This window comes from Capricornis sumatraensis, chromosome 8 (assembly GCF_032405125.1).
Source record: "Capricornis sumatraensis isolate serow.1 chromosome 8, serow.2, whole genome shotgun sequence".
Lineage (NCBI taxonomy): Eukaryota > Metazoa > Chordata > Mammalia > Artiodactyla > Bovidae > Capricornis > Capricornis sumatraensis.
In genome coordinates, this window is record NC_091076.1 from 6,761,486 (window position 1) to 6,780,566 (window position 19,081).

Consider the following 19,081-nt stretch of genomic DNA (forward strand, 5'->3'; position numbering starts at 1 on the left):
TGAGTGTTTGCGAGAGACTAAGTGGGGTTTGGAGCAGGGTGGTTGGGAAGACCTCTCTGAGGAAGTGGTGTGCAGGCTACAGCTGAAGGGAAAAATGGGAACTTCCCTGGTGGTCCAGTAGTTAAGAATCCGCCTTCCAATGCAGGGGATGCGGGTTCAATCCCTAGCTGGGGAACTAAAATCCCACAAGCTGGAGCTAGGGAGCCTGTGTGCTACAGCAGGAGACGCCCAAGTGCCGCAACAAAGAAGAGCTTGCACGCAGTAGCAACGAATAAATAAAAGGAAAGGGGATGTTCTCTCTGTGGGGCAGGGAGAGCCGTGTAAGGTGGAGAGAGTGGCATGTCTGGGCTCTTGTGCAGGGAGGAGGCATCTGATCACTGAAAGATCAGGTGTGGCCCGAGTGTGGTGAGCTCTGGGGTGGCGCTGGGGGGCGTGAAGCAAGTGAAAGTGAAGTTAGAGCAGTATGGGTGGGGAGATGGGGCAGGCTGATGGACTGTGGGTTGGGTGAATACAAAGGTATTAGGAAGCTGCTGAAGGACTCTAGCCAGGGAGCAGGGCAGCTGGGAGGCAGAATGGACCAGAGTCCCTAGGATGACGCAGGATGACTCGTGGGTTTCTGGCTTGAGTAATAGGATGGATGCTAGTGCCATTTACTCAGTCTAGGGAGGAGCCAGGGAAATCAAGTTTCTTGATTTTGGCCATATTAGGTTTGAGACGTCTGGGTATATTCGAGTCAAGTAAATGATCAAAAATGAGAGTCGAGCATGTTGGGAGGTGCGGCTCTCTGTTGTTTGGCATCCTTCTCGGTAAAAAGGAAAGTGAAAGAGAAAATCACTCAGTTGTGTCCGATTCTTTGCAACCCCATGAACGATACAGTCCATGGAATTCTCCAGGCCAGAATACTGGAGTGGGTAGCCTTTCCCTTCTCCAGGGGATCTTCCCAACCCAGGGATTGAACCCAGGTCTCCTGTATTGCATTCATTACCAACTGAGCCACAAGAGAAGTCCAGGGAGGTGCTATTCTAGGCTTCCGAGGCAGCCAAGACTAGAGGGAGCAAGTCACATGACCAGGGGCAGGCGCAGGAAGGGCAGGGGGGATGGCTCATGCAAAGGCCCTGTGGCAGGGTGTGCCCAGTGTGTCTGAGGAATATAGAGGAGGCCCTGAGCAAGGGGGAGAATGACCAGAGGTGAGCAGCCCCCCCGGAGGTCAGCACTGCAGGGCCCTGGAGGTTGTGTGGAGGGGTTTGGACTATATTCTGGGTGAGATGGGAAGCCATTGGACAATTTGGATAAGTAATTTAACGCGTTCTAATTAACATTTTAAAAGGCTTCCTCCGGCTATTGTGTAGAGAATAGGCTACAGGAAGAGTGGGTGGAAGCGGAGGTAATTAGGAAGCTATTACAATATCCAGAGAGAGCAGTGAAAGCGGCAGGAGCTGCAGGGTTCTGGTCTGACGGGAAGGCCTATAGGATTTGCCATGGGGGTGGGTGCTGGGTGTGAGAGAGGGGACTCAGGGATGATGCCAAAGATTTAGCAACTGCAGCGTCAGGGCCTCCCAGACAGCGCTAGTGGTAAAGAACCCACCTGCCAATGCAGGAGACGTAAGAGGCTTGGGTTTGATCTCTGGGTCAGGAAGATCCCCTGGAGGAGGAAATGGCAGCCCAGTCCAGGATTCTTGCCTAGAGAATTCCATGGACAGAGAGGAGTCTGGCAGGCTCTGGTCCATGGGGTTGCAGAGTTGGACATGACTGAGCAACTAACACTTTCACGAACTGGTGGGCTACAATCCATGGGATAGCAAAGAGTTGGACACGACTGAAGTGACTTAGCACGCATGCACGCTCAGCTGCTGAGTCAGGGGGATGTCTGCACACCCGGAGAATTTCCCAAGGCCAGGAAGACGAGGAGGAAAAAAAGGAGGCCCAAAATGAGGAATTCAAGAAGCAGGGGTAGGGTGGGGTGGGGAGAACACCGAGTGCCATTCAGGGCCAAGTGGCCAAGGACATCAGTGACCTTCGCAAGGGAACGCCTGATGGGGTAGTGAGGATGAGGCCAGAAGCCCCCAGCTTTTGAAGACTTTCGCTGTTGGGAGAGCGGAGAGGTTTTAGAACCAAGGAGCTATTACTGCCTGTGTACATGGGATGTGCCAGATCTGGTGTGGGGGTGCACCGATGATGCAGGGGCAGCAGGCGGGAGGAAGCCCGAGAAGGTGGGAGGGACCTGGGGCAGGGCCAAGTGGTCCCCCGGGCGGGAGTGAGACTGGGAGTCAAGTCAGCAGGGAGTTCCCACTCCGGTCTCCATCATCTGCTTCCCTGATTCGGCCTGAGCTGGGGCATGCTTGTCCCGCTCGGGCCTCCCACCAGCTCCCAGGCCCCCAGGCCCTTGCCCTGAGGAGCGTCTGGGGGGCTCTGCCCGCTTCTCTAGCCCACCTCAGCCTCCCTCTCCGGGCGTTGTGTCTCACTGGCCAGCTTGTACCCTTCATCAGAGAACTGCAGTGCAGACTGCGTTTCTGGAACACCATCTGGTACCCGACTGGACTCTGCCCCTCGGGAGGCGGGCATTCGTTCCATCTTCCAGGCCCTGAGAGCCTGGGTGGCCATGTCACTGGTTCCCAGAGCCTCCATTAGGTGACTGGCCACGAGGCTTGGGGAGCTGGGGACGGCCTGAGCACCTGGCCATCCACTTTTCCAGAGCTGTGTCCTGCAAGGGTGAGGGGGCACACAAGCCCCCATTACTGGGCACTTATTTGGTGAAGGAGGCTTGGTGTGCAGGCCTGTGTCCTGGGAGCGCGTGAAGAGCCGGGTGTCCCAGGAGCGGGAATCTGTCACCTCCAGGGTTAAGGGCAGGCAGGAAAGCGAACTGATGGTGGACCTGAGCTCACCCCCTCCCCCCAGGCCTGAGGCTTCACCAACTTCCAGAAAATACGGCCCAGCGGGGGAGAGAAGCTGAGTTCTCATCTCATGTTGGAAGAGTGCAGATGACATGTCACTGCCTTGGGAGGTGGGATTTGGGGATGGGGGTCCCTGAGAAAAATGGGGTTTCGGCGTGGGAACAGCGTGACTTCTATTCCTGACCTCAGTTTGCCTCGTGGGGCAACACACCTTCACACTGTTTCTAGAATCAAGTAAATGGGAATAGGCTTCTTTCCAACCAGTTCCCAGTCGATTTTGTTGTTTTTTCTTTTGGCCACAGCACGTGCCATGTGAGATCTTAGTTCCCTGCACTGGAAGCACAAATTTGGAACCGTGGGCTCTCAGGCAATTCCCTCCCAGGCGACTTTTAATATTTATTCGGCTGTACCAGGTCTTAGTTGTGGCCTGTGGAGCCTAGTCAGGATCGAACCCAGGCCCCCTGCATTGGGAGTGCGCAGTCTCAGCCAGTGGACCACCAGGGAAGTCCCCCTCCCAGCTGATTGTGAGTGTAGTTAGTGGCCACACTGTGCGGCGGTGACGAGCGAGGCTGGACAGATTCCGTGTCACAATGAGGCGCGGAGGCCCAAGGATTGCTCGTTGGTAAGAAATCACCAGTTTATTGAATGAAAAACCCAACATCCTCTCAGTCCCTCCCACCCTGCCCCTCTCTCCAGCCAGTGAGCAGCACAGCCCTGGAGACGCTCTGGACGGCAGGGCTGCGCTGGGGGAAGGGCTGGAGGAGTCTGGGGGAGGTATGGAGAATGAGAAAAACACTTTCCAAAATGAAGTTCTGTGCAAAAACTTCTAGAAGGGGTGAGAGGGCCACGAAGCTCTGGAGGCGAGCCACCGGCAGGCTGCGGCCGGAGCTCCGGCCCATGTGCCTCAGGTCTCCAGGAAGGCCACGGCCGATGGTGGGGGCTGAGGAGGGCCGCAGAGGGGGAGGCCTGGCTGGGAGGAAGGGGCCTGCCCAGGCCAGGGGCCCAGGTGAAGAGGGGAGGACAGCGCAGGGAAAGAAGACCGGCGGACACAGGGTGCAGGGAGTGGAAGGGACTGGGCCGCAGACGTGTTGGCAGGGTCTGCCTCCCACCTCTCCGGGTCCGGAGGCAGGGCTGGGGAGGAAAGTCCTCAACAGGGGGAGAGCCAAGGACGGGGACCAGCCCCCGGGCGAGTCACACTAAACCACTGAGAGACTGGTGGTGCAGAGAACCAAAGAACTGCTCAGGGACACATGGGACACCTCCAGGGGACCCGGCGTGGGGGAACCATGCATGGGTGAGACCACGAAGGCTCCTGCACCCCAGAGACCCACGCATCACAGCAGCAACTCTGTCTTGGGGTGGCCTTGTCATTCCCACAGCAGTGGGAAGTGGCCTTGGCGCTGGGCGTCCCCAAGGGGAGGCCGGCGGTGTGGTGTCTGGCAGCTGAGCTTTAGAAGATGATATCCTGGGGGTGGCAGGAGGAGGCTGGAATGCCGGCCGTGGGCCAGGACCCCAGGTTTCCTAATTCCAGGAAGAGAACTGGTGCCACATGGAGAAAGAGGCTGAAGTCAGGTGAGGTGAGGGGAGGCCTGGAGGCCCAGAGGACTCGATTCCAGGGACCGGGGTGGGCGCCGAAAGGCACAGTCAACATGCCTCGGGCCAGGAGCCAAGAGGGAGGGAAAGGAGGGAGGGAGGAGGGGCTGCCCAGGACTGGGCTGGAGCAGTGGCGGGGAACGGTGGCCCCGGTGGGTGGCAGTGTCCTGCAAGACTGGGCCAGGGAGATGCAGGCCCTGGGGCCAGGAAGGGGGACACTGGGCCCGGGGCCTGCTGGCCTCCCCCTGCCCGCAGGCGGTGAGGCTGGTGGCAGTGCCAGGAGGGGGCGTGGCTGGGAGACGGTGCCCTCAGGTGGCCTTGCTGCCACTGAACAGTCCCACTGGAAAGTGCTTGACGTGGGTGGGCCACTGGGCTGCCAGCTGGAAGAACTTGATGTCGCTCCACTCGACCCCGTCGATGGACACTGGGGGTGACAGGGAAGGCGTGGGGATGACCAGGGCTGCCGGGGAGGGCCGCGGCCTTCCTGCCACCCCCTCCTCCAACCCCCACGCCCACACCTCTCAGCATGGTCTGCTGCTGCTTAGCAGAGCAGATGAGGCGGCTGATGCCCTCGATGACCTGGCTTTTAGAATCCACCTCCTTTTCTCGAGGCTTCTTGCTCAGGAAGATGGTGGGAACTGGAAAGCAAGCGGGAACCATGTTGTCACCGCCCCTGGAAAGGCGGCTGCACTCTCCCCCACCCACTGCCCCCTTTCCCTGGGAAGGGCGGTGATTCGAAGAAAGCAGACTCCCCACTCCCCCCAGCCCCGCCTGTCTGTCTCCAGGGCTATGTCTCAGGATCTCCAAGCTCCTGCCCTTCTCCCTGGGCCCCGAGAGAGGGACGGGCAGGCCTGGAGGCCCTGGTCGCTCCTGGCCTCACGGGTCACTTGCCTTTCTTGTTCTTTTCTTTGGTGACCACGGTCATGGCCATGGTGCCGGAGAGCTGGGCCTCCCCGCCGTGGGGCAGGCGGGAGACCTGCACTGAGCGGAAGACGCTCTTGAGGGTGTTCTTGGAGCTGGCGTCCCTCTTGTCGCCTTCCCTCCTCCGCTCCCCAGGGTGGCCCAGCCAGTAGTCCACCTGGAGGCCAATCACGTCCCCGTACGGGCTGCTGGGGCTCCTGGAGAGGGGCGGTAACGGGGAGGGGGCTCAGTGTCCCGCCAAGGGCGGACGGGGCGGGAGGGCCTGGGGGAGGCGCCAGCCAAGTGGCTCCGGGGTCCCTCCAGCCTCACAGAACAGGCTGGTGGGGGAGTGGGGAGTCAGGCTGACCTGAGGACATGGCCAGGAGAGGGCGAGGCCCCAAGTGCCCACAGGGGAGCCTAGGAAGAATCGCCCAGGCAGGAGGGAAGCAGAGAACAAGGAAGCTCTATGAGGGAAGAAAAATGTGTGCACGCACACACACACACACATAAGGACACGTGTGCGTGAGCACGTGTGCAAACGTGCACACACACGACCCCCAGCAGGCAGAACCCCCCGCCGAGGGTGGGAGAGACTAAGTGGGGCAGAGGCAGGCACCAGGCGGCTGCAGAGCTGCCAGGGGCGAGCAGCCGACCTGTGGCTTTCTCTCTCGTTTATGGCACTTCTAGCTCAGGAATAATTTTAGCTCCAAGGAGAAAAAGAGCTGATGTTTTCTTGAAAGGAGGCGTCAGACACAATAGGTACAGGCTACACAAATCATCTGATGTTTCTTTCTGCCTGGATTCAGCGGTTCCATTAAAAAACAAGCTTAAACCGGATGGGAAAGGAGGTCGGGATAAGGCGGGTCCCCAGGCCCCAGGGAGCCTGGACAGTGAGGTCACTGCGTGACCTGCTGGTGGGATTCCCTCCTCTTCCTGCACTTTCGCAAGTCAGTGGCAGACCCCCGACTGGGAGCGAAGAGGGGAGACAGGGCGAGTGAGGGTGAGGGCTGGGGTCCGGGCTCCACCCCGAGACGCTTAGGACTCTTTGGGGACCATGGTACTGTTGCCGGGGGTTCTGGCAAAGCCACCGGCCAGTGCCTACCCTCTCTGCTGCTCACAAAGCGTCCCCAGGAGACCAGGAGGAGACCAGGAGGCCAGGAGGGAGCAGAGGAAGAGACAGGAGCGCCTCTGGCTCTTCTCTGCTGCCCCCTCCCCCGCCTGGGGCTGCCCTGACCCCGCATCCCACCCTCTCCCCTGCCCCAATCAGCTCCCCCAGAGGCCTCCTTGACCACCCCATCTAAACTCTGGACATTTCAGATCCTAAAGGGATTCCCTCCCCATTTCCTAGCCACCGCTCCCTACTCGGTCACAGCACTCTCTCCGTGGCTTTGGCCTTGCTGGGGCCCAGGAGCCCAGGGTCTGACCTGCCCGCGTCACTGGCCGCGGGGGCCCTTGGGTGACGGACACACTGGGTGCCCGGAAGGAGGCCATGCCTCCTTGGGCCAGGAGCTGACAGTGAGGCTCTTATTTCCACCTCACAGCAAAACCCCGTGGCTACGTCACCTTTACTTTCATGGGGTGGAGCCGAGTAGCTTGCCCAAGTGACTGCGATTCTTTGCTCAAACTAGTCAGGCTCCTGAACCTCTTTCTGGGCCTCAGAAAATCCAGTCCTCACAAGAACCCCCCCCACCCCACATTTCTGACCACCCTGTGGCTCTGATCGGGGCTCCTCACCCTCCACCCCCTCAGGAGTGTCTTCATGAGACTTCCGGCAGGGCGGTTTAGCCGGAATTGGAATCCCCCGGACCCCCAAAGTTCCTCTTAGTACTTTTACTGCCTCTACCCCCGTCCTGCTCCCGCTCCACCCAGGGTCCCGGCTCCTGCTGCAGAGTCCGCCGCGGGGGTGCCCCCACCCAGGGTCCCGGCTCCTGCTGCAGAGTCCGCCGTGGGAGTGCCCCCACCCAGGGTCCGGGCTCCTGCTGCAGAGTCCGCCGCGGGGGTGCCCCCACCCAGGGCAGGTGTTCCCACTTTCGAGAGAGTTGCTCTCGCTTTGACAAGTGTCACTGAGTGGTTTGTTCTTTAACACAAACACACACACGGTAGACACAACTGTGTGGACATCATGCAAGTCCAAGTGTCTGACGCCCAGGCCCACACTCCCTCTCCCGGACCAGGCAGTCCTACCCCCAGTACGTGCAGCAGCTGACAGGCTAGAAGGGCCTCAGTGCCTCGGGTTTCATCCGCCCTTACACCCGGGAGGCAGACAGGACAGACGGGAGCAAGCTGTGTGATGACCAGCTTGGCCAGTGACCTGACTCCCCCCGCTGACCTTCTGGGGCCTCGGTCACCGTCCTACACGCTGGGGCAGCGGGGAATGAGTCAGGCGCTACCCTGATGCGATGGAGGCGCGTGGAGGGACAGATGAGAACGGACCACAGCCTTACCCCATGACGGCCAGGGCGCTGCTCATGGACGGGGAGGAAGGAGGGGTGGCTGTGGCGTCTCGGCTCAGGCCTGAGCTGGAGGGCGGCGACGTGGAGGGCACAGTCAGGTTGACCACGGGTGCATCGTCACCATCGCCTGCAGGGGGACACACACGGTCGGCCAGAGGAAGCCGCCCTGACCGGTGTTGGCTGCAGCCTGCTCCGCCACTGCCCTGGGGCTCGAGCCCTGCCTTGGCCTGGGACCCCCTCGTCTTCACCCTTTGGCTTCCTGACTAGGGAGCAGGCGGGCAGGATGCACCATCCTCGCCTGGTAGAGGCCAAGGGGCCCCAGGCTCACCTGTTGTGGAAGGAGAGTCTTCGACCAGACCCACCTTCACCACCTGTGAGGGAGAAGACACCCTGCGTTAGGTTCGCCCACCCAAGCCAGACACCTTCAGGTCAGCTGGACCTGGTGGCCACAACCGCACCGTTTGATCGCAGGCTTCGAAACTCTCTGCCAATTCTGAGCAGCTGGGATCGTCAGGAGAGGTGAGCAAACCCAACTGCAAACAGTGAGTCGAGGCACAGGAGACCTGTAGCTCTTCTCTGGGGACGTGGGCAAGGCCACCCGGTGGGGCAGGAACCCCTTTTGTATCCTGATCTCATTTCTTCTGAGATCACTTGGGCAGGAGGCCGTCTTCCCAGGTCAGAGAGAAGGGGGCACCGGGAGAAAACCTTGGCAGATGGGAGTGGGGTACCGGTGGGGGCGCGAACACACTGGAACAGGAATCTGGAGGAACGCCAACTAGCAGGGGTGATCCCAGGGACCCCGGACCCCAAGCCCAGCCCTAGGCAGTGATACTGATGTCAGTTCCCCAGAGAAAATTCTGGGAAGGGCAGAGGGGGGCCTCCAGCGGCCAGCAAAGGGTACAGCTAGAGACAGACCTGGATGTCAGGGCAGGGGCCTGAGGTCAGCAGGGCTGGGGGCTCATGGAAGCCGGGCCCCAGGGACGGCAGGGAGCGGGGGGTCACACACACATGGTGGTTCCCTTGAAGGTGATAAGAGCACAGTGCTGCCACTCCGTGGAATCTGCTCCTGACTCTACACATCCTGATTGTAATTCCTGGAAAGTGGCACACTGGTACTCCAAACTTCCTGGACACGAGTCCTCTCTCCTTGTTCCTCTGGTTGCTGCACGAGGCTGCCAGCTCCTTTGTTTGCTTGTTTCAATTTTTACTTTCTGTTTTGCTGCAAGGCCAGAATGGCAGTGACCCCACAGCTCCACACAGATGTGGGTCAGACTGCCAGCCCAGGCTGCACATCACGGCCTGGGCCCTCTGATGTGGCCGTGGGACCAGCCCCAGTGGCTGATGGGGACTGACTGGACCAGGCAAATGGGAGCCTTGACAAGGATCCACCCACCCAGGCTCAGGCATTTCCCAGGATCACTCGAGGCTCACAGGATCTGGGATGAGCGGAGAGCCAGGATGGGGGCCGCTGACCCCTCACCTGCACAAGCCTCTTCCTCCCTAGAGGTGGGGAGGAACCTTCCCCCTCCCTCGGCGAGGCTGCAGGAAAAGATACCAGCTGATGCGGAAGAGAAACTCGGCCGCCTCAGAAAGGGAGATCTGAGTTCTCTGCCAGAGAGAGAACTTCTGTGTCGTGCTTCGGCCCCAGTGGGGGAGGGGCGTCAGCTGTCCCCTCTAGGCTCCCTCTCTCGGTCAGTCTCGGCCCTGGGGCCCAGCAGCTGCCAAATGCAACCTGGGCTGGGATCACCTGACGCCAAGGACACCCAAGAGGTCTTTCCTTCGTCTTCAGAATCCACTCATGCAAAGATTGTCCCCTGACCAAACAGGAGGGGAGAGAGCCCCTTCCTCTCCGTGTCCCCCACTCTGAAGACAGAGCTACTCATATCTCGGACTCCCCTCCTCGGAACAGCTTTGTTTTCTTTTCCTTGAGGCTGGAGAACCAGTGCCCTGGATATCACCCCCCGGGACCCCAGAACCACAGTAATAACACGTGGTACCTGTGGTGACACAGGGCCAGCCCCCTAAAGGGGAAAGGACTCCAAAAGGAGCAGCTCGGGGCCTGTCCAAGCCCACGGCTTCCTCTCCCCGGATTGCTGACCCTTGGGGCTCTCTGTCGGGGGCCTGTCCTGGGCCCTGCAGGGTGGTTAGCATGTCCCTGGCCCCACCCACAGATGCCGGTGCCACCTCCACTCCCAGCCGTGCCCAGCCCCACTCCCAGCTCTGACAACCAAATGTGTCCCCAGATCAGACACTGCCAGATGTCTCCTGGGAGCAAAATCGCCCCTGGATAAGACCTGCTATCTAGATGAGTCTCTTGCGTATGAAGTCAAAGTCAGTCATGTTGGACTGTGCGGTGGACTATAGCCCGCCAGGCTCCTCCGTCCACGGGACTCTCCAGGCAAGAACACTAGAGTGGGCTGCCATTCTCTTCTCTAGCGGATCTTCCCGATCCAGGGATTGAACTTGCAGGGGTGTGTGTGTGTGTGTGTGTGTGTGTGTCTGTGTGTGTGTGTGTGTGTGTGTGTGTGTGTGTGTGTGTGCATGCGTGTGCACGTGGAGGCCACGTGGGTGGGTGGGGTACAGAGGAGAGGGGGGTTCGTACTCACGCCAATGAAGGGGATGAACTTCTGATACGAGTCTTCATCAGGGCTGTGAGGAGAGAAAGGAGAGCTTTACAGCTGGTGGGAGAGACTGTGTGGAGAGCTGGGGACCGAAGCTTTCCACGCTTTACTGAGGCTTTAAGGGAGCCCAGACATCACTTGCCATCTTCCCTCTGCCCTCAGGATGGCACAAGGAGCCTCCAAAAGGAGGCGAAAGCCCCAACTGTGCACGCTCTACCCCCTGCCCCCACGTCTGTACTGAGGGGGCGCCCACAGTGGGTGGAGGGAGGCCGGGGTCGGGGGAGGCCCAGGCAGAGAAGGGAAGGCACGGGCTCTCATACTCTCTTGGGTTCCTACGAGGGAAACGTGGTGGGGAGGAGGAGGGTGTGAAAAAGTGAAAGAACTGAAGATTTATCTAGCCCACCCAAGCTGTTTCCAAGAGTCCACCCCGGGTCCACTCACAACTTGTGCCTGCAGGTGAGCATGGCCTCCGCCACGGGCAGCTGGTGCGTCACGGCCGCCCCATTGACATACTGCATCACGCGCCCCACCACGTCCAGTTGCTCTGCGGAGAAGCCGAGACATGGGCTGACTTATTTCAGCAGGCGAACCCGAGAACCCTCTTTGAGAGCCCCCCTGCTGAGTCCCACCAGAAGACCCCAGGAGCTGAGGCAGACAAAGGGCTCTAAAGACCCACTGGTTTGAACCTAAGGAATTTTTTAAACAACGTTCATTTATTTATTTGGGTGTGTTGGGGCTTAGCCGTGGCATACGGGTTTAGTTGACCTGTGGCACAGGGGACCTCAGTTCCCCGACCAGGGTTCGAACCCATGTCTCCTGAATTGGAAGGCAGATTCTTAACCTCTGGACCTCCAGGGAAGTCCCAGGAGTTTTTTAAAGATATTTTCTCTGATGTGAACTATAAAGTCTTTACTGAATTTGTTACCATACTGCTTCTGTTCTATGTTTTAGTTTTAGATCCCCTCGACACATGCAGGATCTTAGCTCCTCAAGCAGGGATGGAACCCACACCCCCTGCACTGGAGGGTGAAATCTTAACCACGGGACCACCAGGGAAGTCCCCTGAATCTAAGGAATCGTGCAGCCAAGAGCCGTCCTCCCGTCTGATCCATGCTCCCTTTCCCCTGGCCTGCTCCTTTCCAGGCTCCTGCTTCCATCTTTGCTCTGATCAGCCCTGGAACCACCTGCCGCCCCCGCCCCCATCACTTCCTGCCCGGCCTGTGGGAGCAGGGACCACCTCCCGGCCTCGCTGGGCCCAAGCTCGCTCCGTCCCTGCTCCCTCTGCTCTGTATTTCAGGAAAAGACATGGTTGGTGGCGTGTTATTTGTTTATCAATAGACACTTGGCAGCTGCTCTCTGCTTCCACATTTGATCTCCACAACCAGATACTTCCTGACACCACCCCCTCGGCCTCCTTATTTCTAAATGTGCAGAGACCAAACACATCCAGCGTGGAAGGGCTGCACTTACAGGGCCTCCTTTTAATAAAATGCTGGAAAAATGAAAAGGCCGCGGGGAGGAGAAGCAGCACACCCCCCGCCTGCATCAGCTGAGCCCAGCTCCCTGTGTCTCGTCCCCCACGAGGGGCCAGTACCTGACACCGGGGGCTCCGAGCGGCTGAACAGATCTCTCCAGCCAGGATCAAGGAAGGTGCTGCTATACCTGCTGTCGACGGAGCCCAGGTATTTGGCCACCGGGTGAGAACCTGGGAGACGGAGACCAGAGAAGGCGAGCTGGTGAGGAGGAGGTGAATGAAGCCCAGCCTTCAGTCTCCCCGACTGGCCCTTCCCAGGACCCAACGCCGCCCGCCCCTTCAGGGGTGGGCTCTGCCACACCCTCACCGAGGGGAACGATGAGAAAGCGCATGTAGCCCAGCCAGTCGGAGGTCTTGCTGGCCAGCGACTTGACGAAGAAGCGGAGGATGGAACTCAGGTAGCTCTGGCCGCCCACCGCCGCCACCTTCACCGGCCTCGGCATGGAGGAGTTACAGTTGCAGCTGGGAGTGAGGGGTGGGGGGGACAGGGCCACGTCAGGGGGTCATATCCTGCTCAGAGGAAGCCTCCCCCCAGCTCTGACTTCACTTGACCTCAACAGCCCCCAGAGGAAAAACAAACCAGTGAACAAAATCACACAGAGAGAGGCAACACACCACAGTGCTTCTGCAAAAAGAGAGAGATTCAGGGTCAGAGAGGACAGGGGACCGTCTAGAAGGCAGGCAGAACCGGTTGAGGCTAATGGGAAGACGAGTCGGCAGTGCCCTCTGGTCACAGGCGGGCATGAGCCCAAGACGTCTGAGGCTCTTCCCACGGCAGGTCCTGAGAGGGAGGGCCCCAACTCTGGGTAGGCAGGGGGCAGGAGGAGAAAGTCTTGTAGAACCCCGTCACCGCCCGGCCTTCTCCATCATGGGTTTCGGAAGAGGATGAGACAGGTCAAGGTGTGGCAGGAGACCAGGCGGGATGCCGGCGGGCAGGACGGTGATGTTTCCATCCCGACCCTCCAGGGCCAGCAGGGATAACAGAGCACCCGGGCCTGACGCCGCCCGACCAACTGTGAGTTCCGGGTCTGATGAGCCAGGGGGCCCTCTCAGAGCTTGGAAATGAGGGTGGGAGGGGACCCCAAAGGGCAGGAGAGGAGCCGGCCTTACTAGCGCTGGATGCGGGTGAGCAGGGCGGACAGCACGGCCTGGACCTCCACCGTGGAGCACGTGCACACGACGGGCTTCCGCTGGTCCTGCAGCAGCTCCGCCACGTACTGCGGGGGAGTGGGGGCGGGGGGACCACACAGGTGAGGCCGTGCAGCAGGGACACCGCCTTCCACAGGCCACGAGGGCGGCAAGGCCCAGGCCGGGCCCACTGTCCGTCCTTCAGACCACAGCCGGCCGAGGTCAGGCTCGGACTGCCAGTCAGGAGAAGGTGGGGCCAGCCCCCAGGGAGACGGGATCAGAAGGAAACGTGGGAAGGCCCAGGACATGCAAGATTCTACACGGCCTCTGCGGCCCACACGCTGGGTGGATGGCGGGACCGGGCAGGGCTGGGCTGCTGTTGCTCCGCCCCTCCTGAAAACCAGGGCACCGCTGGCGTCTCTGCTCTTTTAGAGGTAAGGAAACTAAGGTACAGAAAATTGGTGACTTAAGGCCCCTCAGGCTGGAAAATGATGGGACTGGGACCAGAGCCAGACTGTGGGCTTAGGTCAGGGTAGGAGGAGCCGGAAAAGAAGGGGGTCATTTCGGATTTCCCCGTGCCCTGGCTTTCAGATCCACACCCGGGGAATCTCTTGTTCCCCAGCATCCCTCCTTCCTGGTCCCCTGATCCTGGGTGATGTACCTGGCCCTGCCAGTCAGCAGTGTTGACGAGGATGACGTTTTCCGGGAGGGCCGCGTCCGACACCAGGATCTGGTTCAGCTGGTCATAGACCACCTTTCTGGGAATCTGCAGGGATAGATGTGTCTGTTGATCCCCAGGGAGCTTGGGGGTGGGGTGGGGTGACTTGTGGTCCAGGGTGTAGAGAAGAGCTACCAGGAACCTATGTAGGAGACCCGGTGTCCCTGGCCAGACCCGGCCAGAGCACAGCAGACTGGAGCGGGATGAGAACACTCGAAGCCAGGCCTCAGGGCCCAGGCTGGTGCCCCAGGAACATGGTGGCTGTCCTGCTGAGGCAGGAAGGGCCCCAAAGGGGAATGAAGCAGGGGCAGTGGGAGGGGAGGAAGGAGCGGAGAGCAGGTGCTCACAGGATGGAAAGGAGGGCAGCGGGGAGAGATAATGAGAGTGCGCCAGGTGGGGAGCCCTCCGACTCAGGAACAAAGGTATTTCAGGAACAGTGATTAACAAGAAGGACAATACCTCGCCCCAGGCACCAGGCTATTCTTGTCCTGGGCTCATTTTCAGCTGCAGAGCGTTAGCTCTGGAAGCTACACGGACACAAACCCCCCTCCCAAAGGTATTTATCAGGAGAACAAGCGGGCCCACCACTAACTCCAGGAGCACAGGAGCTGGGCGAGGCCCGTCAGGGAGAATCCTTCCCTGGGAGACTGGCCTTCAGAGCGCATACGACCCCAAGGGCCAGTTCCTTCTGGGTGCCTACTCCAGCCACTCTGAGGTCTGGCACTCAAAAGTTTAATGTTGCCATGTCGGCTTCAGATCATTGTAACTAGCCCACAGCAATGCTAAGCGCATCAGAGTACAGGGCAGACCTTCCGGGAGAGCTGATGTCCCCTATTCCGTCCTGCAATTCCTCAGCAGGAGCAGATAACAAACATGCTGGACTTCTCCCTTTAGGCCTCTCTCTATTCAGAACAATCAAATACACCCCCTTCCTCTCCACCCGACCTCCCAAGGAGATGACGGACCAGAGCCGGGGATCCAGGGTGACTGGCGGTGGGTACCTGCGTGCTATGGCCCAGGTCTGGGGACCGCTCGCTGTCGGAGCTGTTGGTCCTCTCGCTCAGCGGCTTGGAGAGCTGCCGCTCCCTCAGGGGGGTGCTCCTCTTCTGCCGGGGGGTGTGCACTCCTTCCACTTTGCTGCCACGGACGTGGAAGGAGGCGGTTAAACGGCCCCCCTTTCCGAAGCCACTCTTGCCGTGCTCCCCTCCTTCCACCCGATGCCTCAGGAGCTTCTTCCCACCCTGAGTACCTGGGGGAGGCGGAGCCCTGCAGGTCCGTTTTGCTGGACTTCATGGGAGTTTTGACTTTCTCGGGCACAACCAGACTCGTGCTCATGTCTCCGAACATGTCCTGGTCAGTGATTTCCTGCCACAGAGCAAAGGAAGCCGCGAGGGTGACCCTCTCCATGACCACGAGAGCCTGGTGGCTCCTGTCTGGGCCGTCAGCACCCCGCGTTCAGCCCCCTGCGCTCTTTTCCAGGAAACACATGGCTCTAAAACTCCCGCCCCCCTCCCTTGACAACTGTTTAATTCAGCTGAGGGTGCCCGCCGTGCTGGGCACTGTCGCCTGCTATCCGACCTGACCCCTACATTTATGAACCATCAGCCCGCAAACCTGGGCTGATGATCTGGCTTCTCTAGGCGGGAAGGAGAGCCTTTTACTCAGGAAGTGATGTGATGGGAATTTCATTTTTGAAATGCCTGCTACGGAGTACAGACCAAAGAGGGGAACAGTGGAGGCTGGGCTACTTGGACTTCGGGTGAACCACAGTCCTCTTGAACCCAGCCTAAGGTTCTACTGGACAACAGATCTGTAACACAGTATTCTTTACTATGGGAGATGTGAGCCAGAAAGAATTCCTCCTTTCAGCTGGCAGCTCCCACCGGGAGGCTGAGGTACAGCACACCCCCGGAGGGTATCCGGTCAAGTTCTCTGCTCCCTCCTCCCAGCTGGGGCTGGCCTCCAGCCCCACGTGGGCTGAGCGTGGGCCCAGGCTGACCGTGTGCTCTGGCTGGCTTTCCTCCCGACGGGGCGCCACGGTGTTCTCATTTTGGCACTGTCAGTGCTCAGCATTGTGTGTGTGTATATGTGTGTGTGTGTGTGTCTGTGTGTGATTTCAATCTGCGTGAAACCACACTGGGTGTCCCAGGCGATCCACCCCATGCACCCCTGAGCAGCCCCAACATCTCTCAGTGGGAGGAGATGACCAGTAGTAACCACTTGGAGAGCTGATGCTGTGGACTATCCGGCCATTGTAAAAACAACACTGGAGAAAGGGATGGTTTTTCAGGGAAAGATACTGCTCATCGTCCCCCAGGAGTAAATGAGGGGGTGGGGCGTCCCCTGGTGGCTCAGTGGTAAAGAATTGCCTGTCAGTGCAGCAGACACAGGTTTGATCCCTGATTCGAGAACGTCGCACGTGCGGAGGAATGACTCAGCCTGTGCGCCACAACTACTGAAGCCCTAGAGCCGTGATCCCTGAAAGGAGAAGTCACCACAAGGAGGAGCCTGTGCAGGGTAACTAGAGTAGCCCTGGCTTGCTGTAACAGAGAAAAGTCCCTGCAGAAATGAAGACCCCACAGCCAAAAGTGAATAAATCAATAAACATTGAAAAAAAAAAGAAGTACATGAGAGTGACAGATAGTGAGAAAGTACTCAAACCAGCATTTGCTCAGACCGAATGAAAGAGAGGAATGGGGACATTTCTGGTTTGCTAATTTGGGCACCAACCTGATACTCCACAGGTAAAGATTTTGGGAGAAAGAGAATGTAGGACCTTCCCAAGTCCACAGATTAAGGCGAAAGTTTCACGATGGTCCTGAGGGTCTTTTTGCCTCTGTTTCTAAAGGTACCCAAAACTATTTTCAGCAGCTGGAAGCAGGAGACAGAACCGTACATACCAGAGCGTCTGCTTCAGTCAAGCTGTCGTCTTGATTTTTAATCCGAGCAGATTTGACTTTTTCTAGCGCAGCCAATTCCATCTGCAAAAATTATAATAATTAGTCATCACCAATCCAAATAACCACCACTCTAACTTGCTCCCTAAGTCCCTTGGAAGCTTAAAATACTTTCACTTAATCTGAAGACCTCATGACATCTTTCATAACATCTTTGGGACTTTCACCTTAACAAGGAGCATATTTTTTTGTGAAAAACCGAGCTTTAGAAGGTCAGTTATTCTGTGATCATTAAATCAGTAACATGGTGAGACGCTGAACCCAGAAATTCTGATTCTCAAAAGATGCTCTCAGGGAAGAGAGGCCCAGCCTTCAGACGACTTGGCTGTGGGATCTGCCAGTCTTGACTCTGGGATTTGGTGAACACCCCTGCCCAGGAGGGGCACAAGGGGCCACTTCTGCTGTCAGTGGTGCTGAGAAGAAAGGGGACGCTCAGCGTTCAGGTCTTTGATTTCAAGACTAAAGACATCCATGGGGGCCAAATGCGTTTGGCTTGGTGGAAACATCTAGAAAACCCTCAAACAGAATATTCTAAGCCATTTAGGTGTGAAATAATTCTCCCTTTGTCCTCAACTCTTATTAACAGGTCTCATAAATATTAAAAATGTACTTTGCAAATGCAGATAAAGAACCAGATTTTTCACACTTGCAAATGCTGCTTCTGGCTGTGCAGACACCAATGTTGGAATCCCGAGCAGCTGTGGGGGGTGAGTCTCAGCTGTGGGGAAGGCACTGGCCTCAGTGGGTCTCTGGTTCCTCTGGGGAACCAGGGAATCAGGAAGGACTGAAGATGTCCCACACTTCCTCCCAATGACCTTTCTCTGAGTAATGGGGACATTTTTCCAAGGAGCTAATAGCCCTATGAATTGTGTATCTTACATGAAAACGGGTCTCTGGTTCTTCTGGGGAACCAGGAAATCAGAAAGGATCGAAGATAGCCCACTTCCTCCCAATGACCCAAAGTCCCTTCTCTGAGTGGAGTACAGAGAAAAAGCCTGAAAAAGCTCACGGGGGTCACTTCGCAAACTAACGAACAATGATCACACAAGTCAGCCCATGTCACACGCTAAGCCAGGCTTTCTCCACCTGGGACCGCTGGCATCTGCAGAGGGCCCTTCGCTACTCTGGGGCGTCCTGCGCAGGATCTGAGCTGCAGTCCCGCCTCCACCCACTAATCACCCCTGCTGTGAGAACCAAAAAAAAAAAAAAATTGTCTCCAGTCCTTGCCTAATATTCCCTGGGAGGCAAAACCACCCTTGGTTGAGGACCACTGTTCTGAGCCATCTGTAAAATCAACCCAAGGCACTTCAGCCAGACCCCGTGGCCCCGGGGTGAGAGACAGTTTGGTTCAGAGCCACGCACAGCAGGCTGCCTCCTGTGTGCACAGCTAGCTCATTTACACACTGCCTATTGGGATAACCGATGTTAACGGTCTACAGTCACAGAACTCTCGGTCGGACTTGAGACTGGAGATGACTTCAGTCAGTGTGGGATCTCAGCATGACGAGCGACTTAAACACGTTCGAGAGAGGATGGAGGAGGGCGCTAACACCGCCCTGCTCGAAGGTTCTCGGGCAGCAGCCCTGTGGTCAAGCCCTCTGACAACAAAGCAGTGTCAGAGCGCTCTAACCCAGACTAGAGTTGGGGGCACCTGCCGGCTATGCACTGACTCTTCTGGATGTTCCGGTCGATCCTGCCAGGAGTAAGCTCCTGACTCTCCAAGTCCCTCTTCCTGCTCCTATAAATACTTTAGGCTTTTCTCGCCCCAGCAGCACAGCCGCTGTGTTGTCTCGCTGTGTGGCGCTGAGACAGTTGCGGCAGCCTGAGGTGTGGTGCCCGCACTCCTGTGCGTGTGGGGGGCCAGAGTGGGGTGGTACTTTAGGCTCCCACTTTTACCAACTGCTGGTCTCCAGCACCGTTCGTTACAGTGCCGTGCAATTGGCAACTTTTAGCAGCAGGCAGTCCTGGCAGAACGTCTCCATCTCTTGGCCGCCCCAGCTGAAGTGCTGTCAGGGCCCACTGTTATCAGCTTCAAGGACCAGATCATCTGCTCAAGTCTTGGGAAAACTCACAACTGTAATAATTTGTGTTGGCAGAAATCCCTTCTGGTTCTAGTGATCAACTGAACTCTCTGAAATTTGGGGAACAAAAGGGAAGGTTAAGGAAAAAGAAACAAATGACAAGGCTAAAAAACCAGGGAGAGAGGACGAAAGCTGGTCGGCGAGTGCTCGCCTGCCTACGGCGCACCAGCCCCGTGTGTTTCCCCTCGAACGTCTCGAAGCTTGC

At 58.1% G+C, this 19,081-nt stretch overlaps 1 protein-coding gene across 1 annotated transcript in view; it reads right to left on the reverse strand.

The window, feature by feature from the left end:
- Positions 1-3,660: 3,660 nt before the first annotated feature.
- PACS1 (phosphofurin acidic cluster sorting protein 1) overlaps positions 3,661-19,081 on the reverse strand; it is a 143,460-nt gene continuing 128,039 nt past the window's right edge. The window contains exons 11-24 of the mRNA XM_068976065.1: positions 16,739-16,819; positions 15,088-15,203; positions 14,840-14,975; positions 13,782-13,886; positions 13,103-13,209; positions 12,300-12,454; positions 12,053-12,163; positions 10,900-11,002; positions 10,444-10,486; positions 8,166-8,208; positions 7,829-7,964; positions 5,376-5,602; positions 5,003-5,122; positions 3,661-4,908 (exon numbers count right to left, since the gene is read on the reverse strand). Coding sequence (XP_068832166.1) covers positions 4,793-4,908; positions 5,003-5,122; positions 5,376-5,602; positions 7,829-7,964; positions 8,166-8,208; positions 10,444-10,486; positions 10,900-11,002; positions 12,053-12,163; positions 12,300-12,454; positions 13,103-13,209; positions 13,782-13,886; positions 14,840-14,975; positions 15,088-15,203; positions 16,739-16,819 — 1,599 coding nt within the window. The 3' untranslated portion in view covers positions 3,661-4,792. The remainder of the gene's footprint in view (positions 4,909-5,002; positions 5,123-5,375; positions 5,603-7,828; positions 7,965-8,165; positions 8,209-10,443; positions 10,487-10,899; positions 11,003-12,052; positions 12,164-12,299; positions 12,455-13,102; positions 13,210-13,781; positions 13,887-14,839; positions 14,976-15,087; positions 15,204-16,738; positions 16,820-19,081) is intronic.